Here is an 11,137-nt window from a genome sequence, read left to right on the forward strand (position 1 = left end):
GGCCATTGGTCTACGTGCCAATCCAATTTTACCGGCACATTGACTGTGGCTTTTCCTTGGCATTGACTACTGACTACTCACTACTGACTACCTGGCACGCTCTCAATTCGAATTCGAATTGAAAAAAGCACACACACACACACACACGCTGCTCCTCAGTTAGGGGGAGGGGGAAAATGGCAGACAACTTCTCAGAGCCAGCGAAGCGTTTACATAAGTGGCAAGTACAGAGAGAGTCGTAAATCGTGGCAAATCGTCCTCGGTCCTCGCTGGTCCGAGGTACGTAAATAAATTGATCAAAAATCACGCGAAAAAAATTGCTTTAAAATGTGCAAGGGCAGCCAAAAATCTCAAGGGAGTGTATCTTCTGTGCTATCTTCTATGAAATCAAGAAAAATCGCTGGGAAAGCACGGGATTTTCCCCGGTGTGTGGACAGGGCCAATAAAATGCCAATTAAATTGATTTCAAACTCAACATCATTTTCTTTTTGCCATGCATAAGGGGTCATTAATGAGCCATAGGAAAATGTATTCTCGTTGATTGATTGACGGATTGATTGGCCAAAAGGGAGGGGGTTCGTGTTGTCGAAGAGTGGCAGAGAGAGATAACCAGGGAGGGGAAGGCAATTCATTAGCATAAATTACCCGCAGAAACCAAATTTAGAAGAATTTGCATTTTTGGTTTTAAATTTAGTTTAAAAATTAAGCACAGAACAAGGTTTAAGCAGGGAAATTTATAAATTCATGTTTCTATGTTTGGCTTTAGTAGGGAAAGACAAAGAGAGTTTCGCTAGAGATACAAGGCAAGCTAAAGATACAAAACAAAGGATGTTTAAAGAATGGCTGGGAGGACATCCTGTTGCACTTGGAGCATATTTGATTGATGACGTTGGCACTTGGGTGCACACGATAATCATTTATAAGGCGCATAAATGTTCTGAGCTTCGAAAGGAAAAGCTAAGGGTGGCTGGGTTGGTTTTGGCCCGCGGCAGATGGCGTCGGCTGCAGAAGGAAAAAAACGGCACCCAAAAATATGAAGGGAATATCAGATTCAAATTCTGTCAAGAGATATGCTGAGGTCGTTGGTATTTCGGGAGGTGTTTTAGGGGGGTGTTTGGACTTAGTCTTGGTCTCGTCACGTCAGCTGCAGAGAGTCTGACAGCCACTGCACGAAATTTGCATTCAAATCGAGCCGTGTATCTGAATGGAAAACTCTGTGTCTGACACATTCCCAGCTGGCACACTCCTTTGTCGTGGATGAGAAATGGCTCTGGCTACGTCTCTGGCTTCGAACTTTCCTTGAATCTTCCTTTAGAACTTCTTCCAAGGGCATGAGATTAATTATCCATCCCCTCGCCATTCCCTTGAATGCTCTTGAATGGTTACTCCAACTTCCCACTAATTGGCCAAGTTTGTCCTCATTTCAGAGCTCCGAATGAATCTCCACAGGAGATGCGCCTGCCTGGGCTTTGATTTTCCTCCTTTGAAAGTATGTTATGAGGATAATTTTGAATCATTTATTGATTGCCCTTTTCCATTACTTACTTTCTTTGATATCATAAGCGGGAAAATGTGACAACTAGAAGGAAAACTCCGTCTCCTGCTCCTTCTCCTGTTTCCACTCCCCTCCACTATCAAAAGCTAACAAAAACCCGCTGATGCTGCAGCTGCCAATTACAGCGACTGCTTTTCTAATTAGATGCACCCACAAGCCACCCCCACTCACATCTATCTGACATGGTGAAGAAAAGCTAGAGGGGGGAGGGGGCTAATGGTGGAAAAGGAAAGCGAAAACTCAGCCAAGTGCATGAGTCGTAGGCGTGAAGTTTCGCTAACAACTCGCTGCCAGCAAAGTGCAATCGAATATCCGATGATTATGTAGCTCAGATACAGCAGCAGAGGTTTTTCTTGGGATTTTTCCAATCAGTTTTCCACTGTAAGGCAGATTATAACTCTATTTAATAGAATATAAAGTGACTTTGCTTCGCGCCATATGCAATATATAATATATATTCGTTTGCCTTTAAGACTCGCCTTGCCTCGAGTGAAAATCTGCTCCCTTGAGGTTTTTCGCCCGCAGCACATTTCCCCCCCACACACCATTCGATTTGCTGTTTATCGATCAGAGCGAATCTCGTGCCATATAAGATTGTATATATATTTATTTTTAGAAATCGCGTAAACATAAGTTGCCCTGGAAATCGGATGGATGACTGTTGTTGGTTGGCCTCCCCTTCGAGATGGAAACTGCGCTTTATCGGTTAAATTGCTCAAGTGCAGTTGGTCTATGATTTTGTGCTCGTAGTCGTTTCCGGTTGCTGCCACAGAGTTTTCCATTACCCATTCCCCATTCTCCATTCCCCAACCCCCATTCCTCATGATCCATTAGAATGAATCAGTGAATGAATGAATCTATCTGAATCTCAGTCAGTCGGTCCCATTGTGCAAGTGACCTTGGTCAGGGGAAGAGAGGCAGGGAAAGGCACTCGCCACCCATGCACCCAATTCCGTAAATGAACCATCTCTCCTACTGAATATGAGTCAATTAATATAACTCAATTTGATGTTGTGCCGGAATGATTTGGCTGTGAATACCCTGTAGAAGTTGTTGGGAATAGTGAAGGCGCTTCAGTTTGATAGATTTTTTAGTTTTACTAATAAGTAGGAGTTATCTGGGAAAGGGAAAGGCTAGCTAATCAGATTAGCTTACTTTAATCTGTGCTTTCATATTGTCTTTCGGGTAGAGTATTCACAATTCCCCACTCTTCTTCTCAACTTAAGTTGTTTTGCCGTTCGGTGTGTGCTTTGGTGTGATGAGCGATGTGCGATTTGCGTTTTGCGATGTGAATCACGATGGAATTGCATTTGATTTTGGGAGGCTCGCATTTGGATTTGAATTTGGATTTGGCTTTTGGGCAACAGTTTATGTGCTTAGTTACTCAATCAATTAGCCTGCTGGCTCCGATAATAGCAAATGAAAACGATAAAGAACTCGATTTGGATACCGAGTGGCAGAGCCAGGCCAGAACTTAGGCCAGAGAATTTATCAAGTCAGTACAGTGTGGTGATGCTGATGATGCCGCGATAGAGATGAAAAATCAAAGGCACAGTGGAAGATCTTTGGTTTGATGTGAACTTGAGCCAAAGCTCAGTATGCAAAGCTTTTGGTTAACCCCACTGAAACGCCACCTTGCTTGACAAACACATCTTTCGTGTGTCCCTGGGGGTCAGTGAGTCAGTGAGTCACGCGGTGTATACGGTTTAGTATACATTAGTTTAGTATAATGTAGCTCACGCACACACACACTCGCTGCTCAAATTAACTTTATTTGGGCCACGGACGATGATGGGGTATGCTTATTAGGCTAAAAAAAGGAGTGGAAATACATTGGGTTAAGAAAAGAAGTCCTTTTTGGGGTTAAATTAGGTTTATTTTCAAGTTTTAGGGCAACAAATCAGCTTAGTGGAACTTCAAAAATAAAGTATTTCCTATAAAATAGGTGTAATAAATCTTATTGATTAATCACCTCACATATTTATACACAGAAAGTACTTGTTTTTAGCCCATTCTGTCCCACTGTGTGGCTCGCGCTCTCTCTCACTCTCTCTCTCTCTCTTGCTAGTCAGCTCTCTCTCTCTCTCTCTTGTTTTATTCGCCGAGTGTGACGGTGGGAGAATTCTGAGTGTTTGCGAGCGGGAAAGGCAGTGTGTTATTTGTTGTATTTTCAGTGGCGTTCGGTGCGTGCTGGCGAGCGCAATATAAATTAGTTAGTTGGCGCTGTATTTTCGTTCGATTCAGCGGCATCAGCTGGATTATCTGGACTAGCGGGGCTTATCTTGATCGTAGCCAGCATCAGCTCTTCTGGATCCGGACACGATGTCTGGTACTCAGGACTACGATCGGAAGTACCTGCTTAGCATGCCGGGCATTTGCAAGATTGCCTGTTTGGTAATTAGTCATACGACATACGCTTTTCCCTCCCCATTTCGACCTCACTCAATTTCTCTTATTTTCCCGCCCCCAAAACAGCTGTGCAGTTTCATTGGAATTCTGTGCATTATCTGCGGACCGGTGCGCGTGAGCAATTTCCGTGGCAGCTTTTACCTGGCGGTGGTGTCCATTGGCTTTGTGGCCACCGCTGGCCTGCTCTTGGCCAGGTATCTGCGAATGTGGCAGCGCCAGTTTTGCCGGTGCGATCCCACGCTCTGGTCCCTGGCCGTCCACTCCTCCCTGGCCCTGGCCTACTTCACGGCCTCCGGACTTGTCCTCTCTCTGGACATTGGAGCCTATACGGCGGCGGCGGTAAGTTGCGGAGGAAGAAATTCCGCCGAAAGGGTCATTAAATAGGTCGAATTACCATGCTGTGGCTCAGCCAATTTGCAACGTTTGGCCCGCTCAGTGGAAATTGTTTAAAGAATCTGCATTCGAGTTTTAAGAAGTTGTTTACTGTAGAGTTTTCTTTCTGAGATTTACATATATTAATACAATCTCAAAAGAGGGCTCTAATATCACTATTTATAGATACCAATACTAATAATCACCAGAAGATATATCAAGCTGTAAATGTATCAAGAAAGCCTTTGCGATTAGATAACATTGTTAGTTCCCTTTTAAGTTATCAATGATTCGAGTGCAGAATAAAGTTTATTGTTTAAATAGAGCCACTAGGGTATTCCCTGGAGAGTCTTAACCCATATAGTAACCCCCATTTCTCTCTCTCTGTCTCGCTCTTTTTCAGTTTTTTGGCCTGACGGCGTTTTGCATCAACGGACTGGAGGCCTACGGCAACTATAGGCGCAGTCGCCAGAGGGAGGTGGCCACCCAAACGATTTAGTCGCGTTTTTATTTTCTTTTTTTGGTGCACAAAGCCCAGCTTTTCGGTGGCTTTTACTAAGTTAAGCTTGTGTGTTTGTGTGAATGAGTATCTGTGTGAATGAGTATCTGTGTGAATGAGTATCTGTGAGAATGAGTATCTATGAGAATGAGTATCTTTTGCATTAAGTCTGTCGCTGGCAGTGCTAATGCGTGTGTTATCTAACAGTCGCTAGATATAGGTCAAGAAGTGAAGAAGATAAAGCCAGTAGATCGGTCAAGAAACCCCAACGAATAACCTTAGATATATAGCAGAGAGATCGAAAGAGAGAGAGAGAGTAAAAGAGAGAGAGTGCTAACGAAAGAGAAACCTAACAGTAGAAAGAGAGCCTATTCCAAAGAGATAATTCTTGATGTGTCTTCTGGCTTCGCTTCTTCTTCCTCTTCTTCAGATAACTGGTTAACAAAGCGTGAATATATATATATACCTAATATATATATATCTGTAAATATATTTTTGTACCTTAGTTAAGTAACTTCTGAGTGTCGCAATTAAAGCTACTTTAGTTGGTAATTTAAGGCTCTTTTTTGATGAAACAGTTTTTTGCAGTCACTGTATTGTTATGTTTATAACTATATATCTATATATATCTATATATCTATATATATATAGCATATAAATGTGATGTGGATTATTATTAAAGATTCTCGAATATCGTATTTCGGTTTTGCGTCTTGGGAAAACCTTTGTTATTTGCCCAGTCAAGTGTGCCTTAAGATATTGTCTTCTGAATTTTATTCCCATATCCCATTGTTGTTGGTCAACAAACAAACAAACAATTTTGGGCTAAACATTGGTGTATAGAATTTCCGGAAGCTTCGGCTTTGTGGCGAAAAGATATCGCCAACTTGCACCAGTGGCTGGCTACGTTGCATGCCTTCGCCTTACCCTCCGCCGCATTCAAACTGAAAATAAACAGGTAAGCCTCCCATGGGTGGGAGTCCTCTTATCTGGCTCTGTTTATGCTTTTGTGAGGCTCTTCTGGCTGCCGGAATGGAATGCCATTGTTGGAAGGGCAACAACCAACACCCAACCACCCCAAAGCCCACAAATATACTCACCTTGAGCTTTTTCTCTCGCCTCGGCCTTTGTTGCCATTCTGCGGGGCTGTTGGGCTGTTGCCTCATTATTATTACTTTTGTTGCCAGTTTGATGAAGTTTTCGCCCCCCGATTCGTGTCTATTTCTGGCACGATTTATTCATAGTTAGTTGTTGTTTGCCGAGCATAAGCAAATTTTCAGCCCAATACGCTAAACAGCCTAATGATGGGCGCTATAAACTTGCTTGTGCAAGTGCATTGGGCAACCCTGAAAGTGCTAGAGGGTTGCCTTGCCACTACACCACCGCTGACCTTGTGTACTTTTCGGCTATTTAAAGAAAGAAAAGTAAAAGGGAATTTAGAGGAACTAAATGCAGTTTCTGAATCCCAACTTGTTGCCAACAATTCAAAGGGTGAATTTCCTCTGGAAAATTAAATTCTGATCCCTGATATTAATATAGCAATAGCTTCTCCTACAGTTCGCCCTTTTAGCTAAACGATCATTTAATTATTTCTCTGCCGGCAGCTCTTAGCACTTCCCATACCTAATGTGCCATAATTTTTGCCCCTCCATCGACCTCCATCGGCCATGCAAGTCACGTAAAGTGAAATTAATTAGTCTTGTTTGCCAGTTAGTCAGCCTCCTTTCAGGATGGGGAACTCTGGGCGGAAGTGCGGTAGATGCGGTAGATGCGGAAGTGCGGGGCAAAGGGTCAAACGTTGAGTGATTGAAATGCAATCGTGTGGACCGAAGTTCATATTGAATTTTTGTTGGTACTTCTTTTTGGTGGGTCCGCACTTCCTCCCCCTTCTTGCTGGTGATTTATGCAGGCGGAGGGTTCAGAGGGTTGACTGACTGGCCCTAGCTTAAAACATTTTCCTGTTCCGTTAATAAGATCACAGCTCAATTGGAAAAACGCCATGGCAATGGCAATGGCAATCCTTGTGCTCTTTCATAATTCCTTCCTGGCCTAATTAGCCGTCGACAGATCTGCGATAAAACATCAATGAGAACGGCAAATGGAAAAAAAAGAAGTCCTCGAGGGCCATAATAACCACAGGGTCTGGTGATAACTTTTGCCCGAAATATAATTTGTAAAGTGTGGGGAGAGGGGAAGAGGGGGGTAGAAGGTGGTCTGTCCTTAATTAATGAAATCATTTTCAAATCAAACGCGCATTTTATCAAAGTCAGGCCGCCGTTCCTCGTGCAATTTATCTGGCTTGGTTCCAGGCACTTGGAAAAAATCATTTTCCCAAAACAAGGAAATTGGTTGAAAAAATCTTAAAAAAAATATATTTTAAAATTAAAAATCATTTTAAATATGATATTTTAGTTCTAAAAAAAAGATATATTTTCACTTTGTTCCGACTTTTTCTTCGACTGCATCGTGGTCTGCCCTTCCCCGTAGAATCCATTCCATTCCAGGCCAAAACGTTGCGGTGGCCAAATGACGCGTTGAAATGCGGGCCTAGCAGCGCCCACTTCCGACCCTCTTTTTGGCCCACTTTTGACCAGGCCTTCTTCAACCGCCACAGCTATGCAAACGTTTTGGGATGCTAATGCGGCCAAAATAAATGATGGCATGAAGGCATCTTTGGCCATTTTCTGGCCGCCTTCATCTTTCATCGGCTGTTGCTTTTTTTTCTGCCTTTGTTTGCCGGCATTACTTTTAATTTCCAGCATCCGCATTTCATCTTCGGAAGCCTGTAATTGTCGCACATCCTTTCCCCATTTCCCTCTCCCTCTCCCTCTGCCACTGCCTAGCGGCCAATTCGAAAGACAAAACAATGAGACACCGATTCCTGCCTGGGAGAGTTTCGAAAGCGAAATTAATTTGTCAAAATTACTGAGCCCGCCTTTGGGCGACAGATAATTTATCTGTCAATTTTGCGAGTGTCCTTGATACTAATTGACTTATTAACAGTCGATCACTTGTTGTCCCTTCATCACTATCATTTTTGGGGAGAAATCCAATTCGTAAAAAACAAGTGTCGTATTTTCATCAACATAATCGAAAAATTGTTAAAAATTTGTAAACTTTGAATGCAGTTTGTCTGGAATTTTAATACCGACTACCGCGTTGTACAACATTCTATATCACGTCCGTTTTTCACTTTGTGGTGGGAAAAACTCAGATTATTATAGAGCAAAAATCTAGATTATAACTTCTGAGCGAAAATGCAATATTTTTTATCGCTTTTATACCCATAACTTAGTCAAAACAAAACGCAGAGCTAAAGTAAATACTGTTTTCAGCAGGTTACGGCCAAAACTTGCGACCCTCATCACTCGTTTGTTGAATTTCGAAAATTAAATTTTTGACAATTTTTCACATTTTTGTTTTAAGGGGTGTAACATCATTGAAATTTGTGAAAATTGGCAAAAATTTTATATATCAAGCTGGGTTTGCAGTTTTGTTGGAAGTCAAAATACGAGCTCATCAAGGTATTACATTCCATATTCGGACCATTATTAGCCAAGTTATGGGCATAATACTGTCACTTCGGGGGGAAATCTGCATAAACCAAGTTTTGTATTTATGATAAGGGGTAACATCATCATTTTTGGCCGAAAATGGCTAAAATATCACATTTTAAAGTGTGAATACAAATCTGTTTTTAATTAAAAGACAATCTTAACGAGGTATTACATTTCATATTCGGACAATTATTGGAATTTTTATTGCTAATAAACAAATTCATTTTGGCCAAAAATCAGTATTAGCGACTTACCAACATAATATTTAAATATTTTTATCGGTTTTTAACTCTTAACTGGTAAAAGAAAACGTTTTCGACGCTATAAGGAATAGGTATTCATGATCAGGCTCAATGGCCAAGCTTATTTAGCATTATCCTTTTGTCCGTCAGTCTGTTGGTTAGCCGCCAATCCGTCTGTCCGCCTGTTCGTCTGTCCGCCTGTCCGTCTGTCTATCCGTCCGTCTGTCGTCCGCCTGTCTATCCGTCCGTCTGTCCGCCTGTCTATCCGTCCGTCTGTCCGCCTGTCTATCGGTCAGTCTGTGCAATAAACATCAGCCAGGCACTAAATAACAGTAGTCACGCTCCTTGCACTAAGAAAACGTCGATTAGATTGCTTTCTACTTCGCCCATCTATAAAAAGTCATAAATAGTTTTTATTCTAAACAAAATTTAAATAATAAAAAAAAAAAAAGTGGCAAAGCAAAAAAAGGAATGTATCTCGTCCTTGGCACTGAATAGGTCCTTGAACACTTTTAAGTCCGACGACCAACCAGCTTCCTTCAGAGAATTTTATCTTTCCTTCACATTCGGCTTGCTTAGACTGTCATAATTTATTGGACAAATAGCAAGTGGCGGAATAATGTGGGAAAATTACTACATACAGTTCGGAGGGCGGCTGGAACTCGAACTTGAGTCCTAGAAACTCCAATCAAAGTGGAGTTGCGCTGTTGAGCTCTTAGAGCGCTGAGCCACCGTGGCCCTTGGATGTTATGGCTCTAAAATGGTGACACTTCCTTACCGACGGAACAGCCCACCTTATCGATGCACTGCCTTGCCGACAACTGAAAACGAATGCCAGACGGCGCCATGTTACTTTACATTCTACATCATACACGTTTTCGACATTATACACTCTACCCAGAACATACAATGTAGGTTTAGACATTCGACAGTTTTCTGACATTCTACACTTGACTTACATTCGACGCTTCCCCTTACTTTATACATTTCTAAGTAAGAATACATTTTCGTAATTTTTACACAGTAAAACCTCCAAGTAAGAGTCAAGGGCTTAAGTTTTTATATATTTATTTTAGCCATCACTGTCAAAGTGTCTTAGATTTTCGTTGGTGCCCAAATTAGGTTCGAAAATATAACTATTTCCGATCGATAATTTATTAAAAATATTTCGATTTCGTATTTTTACATCTAAAGGGCAGCCTGTGCTGTGCGCTGCTGCTGTTTAATGTTAAAATTTTCGATTACATTCCTTAGGCCTAGGGTCAAGAGTAATGTGTAGGTTTCCTAGGGTCTAGTAAAAAAAAAGGTTCTCATATTTTTGGTTTTTCAGTATGTTTTGGGTTCGTTTTGGGGTTTTTCATTTGGGGAAAACTTATGAGTTACGTTAACCTAAAGGGTTATCCTTTTAGCCCGTTAGACCTCTTCGGTTTTCATCGATCCCCCGTTGGCAGCCAGCTCCATTTTGATATTGGTCTGGGGATTCGGTTGGGTGCGGGTTGGGGAAATGGCGTTGTTGTTGTGCTCCTCGTTGAGCTTGAGCATATCACTTGGCTCTCTCTCCTGCATCTGCACCTGGCCCTGGGCGAACCGCCGCACCTGCAGGAAGAGCCCACCGTTGTTCAGCAGCCGTGCCTGGTGCTCCTGCGCCTTGGCTCTCAAGCAGGCAATGGAGTTGTTCCTGCAAAGATATTACATTATCATTAGTTAGTCGTGGTAATTAAAAGATATACTAAAGCCAGAGATAAACCCACCTAAAGGCATCCGGATCGTGTTCCATGAGGGCCGCCGCCAAGTTGTGGGCCTGCAAGCCAGGTCCTGCCGCCGTGACCTGCGACTGTTGCTGGAGTTGCTGCTGCTGCTGCTGTTGCTGCTGCTGCTGTTGTTGTTGCTGCTGCTGAGCAGCTGCTGCTGCTGCTGCCACGGCTGTGTTCATGATCAAGTGGAAGTCCTTGCTGGAAGCGGCAGCTCCTGCCCCGGCGGCATTAGCAGCATCCAGGAGCGGATGATAGCTGGGAGGGGCACAGCCACTCCCACCGCCCATATAGAGCGGCACCTGTTGCTGCTGCTGCTGTTGATGCTGCTGCTGCTGTTGCATTTGGAGCTGCTGCGGCGAGGGGGAGCCCAGCTCGATGTGTGGACTGCCAGAACTGTTGGTATTGGCCCCAGTGGGCGTGGTGGCCGCCGAAGAAGCTGCCCCCGCATAACCGCTCGTCGAGGTGGGCGGGGCCGTGGAGACGGAGTTGGTGCAGCTGCTGGGTGCAGGGCTCACAACGTTCAGTGATTCAGTGGAGGAGCTAAGGGGGCGAGAGCGTGAAAGATCCTCAGAGTAGGCGGACTTGGAACCCGCCGAGTCCTCATGATCGCTGACCCCCGAGTCGTCCTTGAGCGCCGACTGGGCCTCGATGGATTTGCGATGCATGCCTGGAAAGGTTGAAGAAGCACAGTCAGTAAGGATCTACAGATATATATATAAAGAAATTGGGATTATCTAAGAGATATACCT

The 11,137-nt window shown here is 43.3% G+C and overlaps 2 protein-coding genes across 6 annotated transcripts in view; one reads left to right on the forward strand and one right to left on the reverse strand.

Annotated features, from left to right (window-relative positions):
- Nucleotides 1-3,733: 3,733 nt before the first annotated feature.
- On the forward strand, nucleotides 3,734-5,387 carry LOC108103660. The gene is made up of 3 exons (XM_017209216.2): nucleotides 3,734-3,949; nucleotides 4,031-4,303; nucleotides 4,740-5,387. The coding sequence occupies exons 1-3, from the start codon at nucleotides 3,878-3,880 to the stop codon at nucleotides 4,833-4,835; spliced, it is 441 nt and encodes a 146-aa protein (XP_017064705.1). The 5' UTR covers nucleotides 3,734-3,877; the 3' UTR covers nucleotides 4,836-5,387.
- A 4,298-nt stretch (nucleotides 5,388-9,685) lies between these two features.
- Nucleotides 9,686-11,137, reverse strand: part of LOC108103691 (protein bunched, class 2/F/G isoform) — an 87,133-nt gene continuing 85,681 nt past the window's right edge. For all 5 annotated transcript variants that reach the window (XM_017209285.2, XM_017209284.2, XM_017209281.2 and 2 more), the window contains 2 exons: nucleotides 10,386-11,055; nucleotides 9,686-10,312 (listed from right to left, as the gene is read on the reverse strand). In XM_017209285.2, the coding sequence (XP_017064774.1) occupies nucleotides 10,048-10,312; nucleotides 10,386-11,055 (935 nt within the window). In that variant the 3' untranslated portion in view covers nucleotides 9,686-10,047. The remainder of the gene's footprint in view (nucleotides 10,313-10,385; nucleotides 11,056-11,137) is intronic.

Source organism: Drosophila eugracilis, unplaced genomic scaffold, assembly GCF_018153835.1.
Source record: "Drosophila eugracilis isolate 14026-0451.02 unplaced genomic scaffold, ASM1815383v1 contig_2167, whole genome shotgun sequence".
NCBI classification, from domain to species: Eukaryota; Metazoa; Arthropoda; class Insecta; order Diptera; family Drosophilidae; genus Drosophila; species Drosophila eugracilis.

Coding starts and splice junctions, on each gene's coding strand:
- LOC108103660 (XM_017209216.2), top strand. CDS start 3,878: ATGTCTGGTACTCAGGACTACGATCGGAAGTACCTGCTTAGCATGCCG. Junction 3,950..4,030: donor TTTGCAAGATTGCCTGTTTG/GTAATTAGTCAT, acceptor CCCCCAAAACAG/CTGTGCAGTTTCATTGGAAT. Junction 4,304..4,739: donor GAGCCTATACGGCGGCGGCG/GTAAGTTGCGGA, acceptor GCTCTTTTTCAG/TTTTTTGGCCTGACGGCGTT.